Here is a 2,733-nt window from a genome sequence, read left to right as displayed (position 1 = left end):
CGCTTGATTTCAACAATTTTATTGACGAGGCTGAGCTAGTTGAATACCAAATGGGTGGGGGCGAGTTCACTTATATTTCCGATAGAGGCAACAAGTTTAGTAAATTGGACAGATTCTTAGTTTGTCAGGAATTCATGAACTCTTGGCCTTCGACATCTCTAACGGTTCTTTCCAAGGAATTGTCGGATCACCGGCCGGTTCTGCCCGCCCCGATTCCGATTGATTTTGGCCATACGCCTTTTCTCGTGTTTTTAATTCTTGGTTGGAAATGCCCGGTTTCTTGGACTTAATTGAATCGAAGTGTAGAGTGTTTCGGTTTGTGGGTCCGGCTGACCTGGCTTTGGCTACAAAATTAAGATGGTTAAAAGGGCGTATAAGAATTTGGTTAGCCCGCGAAAAATCAATGATCGAAAGAGAAGCGGAGTTCAGAAACGAGGAAATTAGAAGATTGGAGTCGGTTGCAGAAAGGCGAAATCTTTCTGATCTTGAGGCGGAATACAAGCTAGAATGTAAAAATGTGGTGGAAGGTTTTAACATGGTTAAACTTCGGGATCTCCAACAAAAATCCCGAGCCAAGTGGGCAGTGGAAGGGGATGAAAACTCAAGTTTTTTCCATGGTGTCTTGAACTCTAATATAAGTGGAAACCGCATGCATGGGTTATTATTAAATGGGGAATGGGTCACAGACCCGTTGTTATTGAAAGAGGACGTTTTTGAGTTCTTTGCTGGAAAATTTGCTGACCCGGTAATGCATAGACCCAAACTAATTTGTCCGAACTTGGCCAGAATTCGAGAGGGAGACATGGAGGGGTTGACTCGTCCGTTTTCGTTAGAGGAAATAAAGAATGCGGTTTGGGATTGTGAGGGGGATAGGGCCCCAACCCCGGACGGGTATAATTTTAAATTTATAAAAAGGTGTTGGGTATATCTACAATATGATTTCATAAGAGTTTTTGAGGAATTCTTCTGGGGCTCCTCGTTCAATTGGGGCTGCATGTCATCATTTATTGCTCTAATCCCAAAGAAAAAAGATCCAGTGGGCCTAGCGGACTTTAGACCGATAAGTTTAATTGGGTGTATTAACAAAGTGGTGTCAAAGTCTTGGTCGGGAGGCTAAAATTAGTAATCGGAGGGCTTATATCGGTGGAACAATCTGAGTTTTTGGCAAATCGGAGTATTCTAGATGGTCCACTAGTTTTAAATGAAGTTATAGCTTGGTTAAACAAGTCGGGGATGAAGGGTATGTTGTTCAAAGTGGATATTGATAAAGCATATGACTCGGTTAATTGGGGTTACTTGGACTCGATTATGATCCAGATGGGGTTCCCAAATCGGTGGAGGAGGTGGGTAAATGCCATTATAGTTTCGGCTCATGCTTCTGTTCTTGTTAACGGGTCGCCAACTCGCGAATTCCAATGCACCAGAGGGATCCGCCAAGGGGATCCGTTATCACCGTTATTGTTCCTAATAGCTATGGAAGGGTTATCGGGTATGCTAAAAGAGGCAGTGTCTAAGGGGTTTTTTCATGGGATAAGGGTGGGGCATAATGGTCCAACTTTGTCCCATTTTTTGTATGCGGATGATGCGGTGTTATTGGGCGAGTGGAACACGACCAACGCGGTAAACTTGAAAAGAATTTTGCGGGTTTTTCATGCGGTGTCGGGCCTAAAAGTAAACCTAAACAAATGTCGGGTTTTTGGTACGAAGGTTGACGACGGGGAAGTGTTGGGGATAGCTCGGATCCTACATTGTAGAGTGGGCATTTTCCCATTCTGTCATCTTGGTTTAAGTGTTGGAGGGAACATGAACTTGATTAAATCTTGGGACCCGATACTTGAGCTCTTTAAAAAACGATTATCCAGATGAAAGGCAAAAAACCTTTCGTTTGGGGGTCGGCTAACGGTTATAAAATCGGTGTTAAATTCGCTTCCGACTTATTACTTTTCGTTATTTCGTGCTCCGGAAGGGGTATTGAGGAAGCTGGAGCGAATAAGAAGAGTGTTTTTTTGGGGTGGAACGGAAGACAAAGCAAAAATAAATTGGGTAGCCTGGGACAAAGTCACTGCCCCGGTTGGGAAAGGCGGCCTTGGCTTGGGTTCGCTTTCGGTCGCGAACTTGGCTTTGCTTGCAAAATGGTGGTGGAGATTTAAACAAGAGAAAAATGGGTTGTGGCGTAAAGTCGTGTGGGCGATTCACCACACAGCGACGTCGTGGAATTTTATTCCTGTTAGAATGGCAATTGCGGGCCCATGGAGGAATATAGGTAATGTTTCGGTTTCCTTTGATTTGTTGCGTATTAACTTATGGTCCAACATGAAGTGGGTGATCGAAAATGGGTCAGATTCAATGTTTTGGATTGATAATTGGATCGGGGACTCGCCGCTCAAAGAACGGTTCCCTTTATTGTTTAAACTTGAACGCATGAAAGGATGCAAAGTGGGTGATAGATTGGTAATTTATGAAAGGGAATTGTGTGGGGTTTGGAGTTAGTATAGGCAATTGGTATCAACTGATGAGATCAATGAGTTTAGGCAACTTTTAATCCTTTGTAGCGAGGCGACCGTTGGGGATGGGATCGACAAATTAATTTGGGCTTTAGACGAATCAGGCGACTTCTCAATTAACAGCATTAAAAAATGCGTTAGGGAATGGTGCTATCCGCGAGCGACTTGGGGCTTCGGTTGGAACAATTGGATTCCAAAGAAGGTTTGTGTTCTCGCCTGGCGGGTGGGG

At 43.9% G+C, this 2,733-nt stretch overlaps 1 protein-coding gene across 1 annotated transcript; it reads left to right on the top strand.

Moving 5' to 3' along the window:
- The first annotated feature begins 268 nt into the window (after nt 1–268).
- On the top strand, nt 269–1,866 carry LOC143604598 (uncharacterized). The gene is made up of 2 exons (XM_077081025.1): nt 269–891; nt 1,089–1,866. Exons 1-2 carry the CDS (start codon nt 269–271, stop codon nt 1,864–1,866), a joined length of 1,401 nt encoding a protein of 466 aa, XP_076937140.1.
- Nucleotides 1,867–2,733: the final 867 nt, after the last annotated feature.

This window comes from Bidens hawaiensis, unplaced genomic scaffold (genome assembly GCF_021521415.1).
Source record: "Bidens hawaiensis isolate Kalapana, Puna unplaced genomic scaffold, B.hawaiensis_p1.1 tig00065956_1, whole genome shotgun sequence".
In the NCBI taxonomy this organism is placed as follows: domain Eukaryota; kingdom Viridiplantae; phylum Streptophyta; class Magnoliopsida; order Asterales; family Asteraceae; genus Bidens; species Bidens hawaiensis.
This window is presented reverse-complemented; position numbering and strand designations above follow the sequence as displayed.

Excerpts from the sequence above, each read along its gene's own strand:
- LOC143604598 (XM_077081025.1), top strand. The coding sequence starts at position 269 with ATGCCCGGTTTCTTGGACTTAATTGAATCGAAGTGTAGAGTGTTTCGG. Across the intron at positions 892-1,088 it reads AGGGCCCCAACCCCGGACGG|TGGTGTCAAAGTCTTGGTCG; the intron begins GTATAATTTTAA and ends GTATTAACAAAG.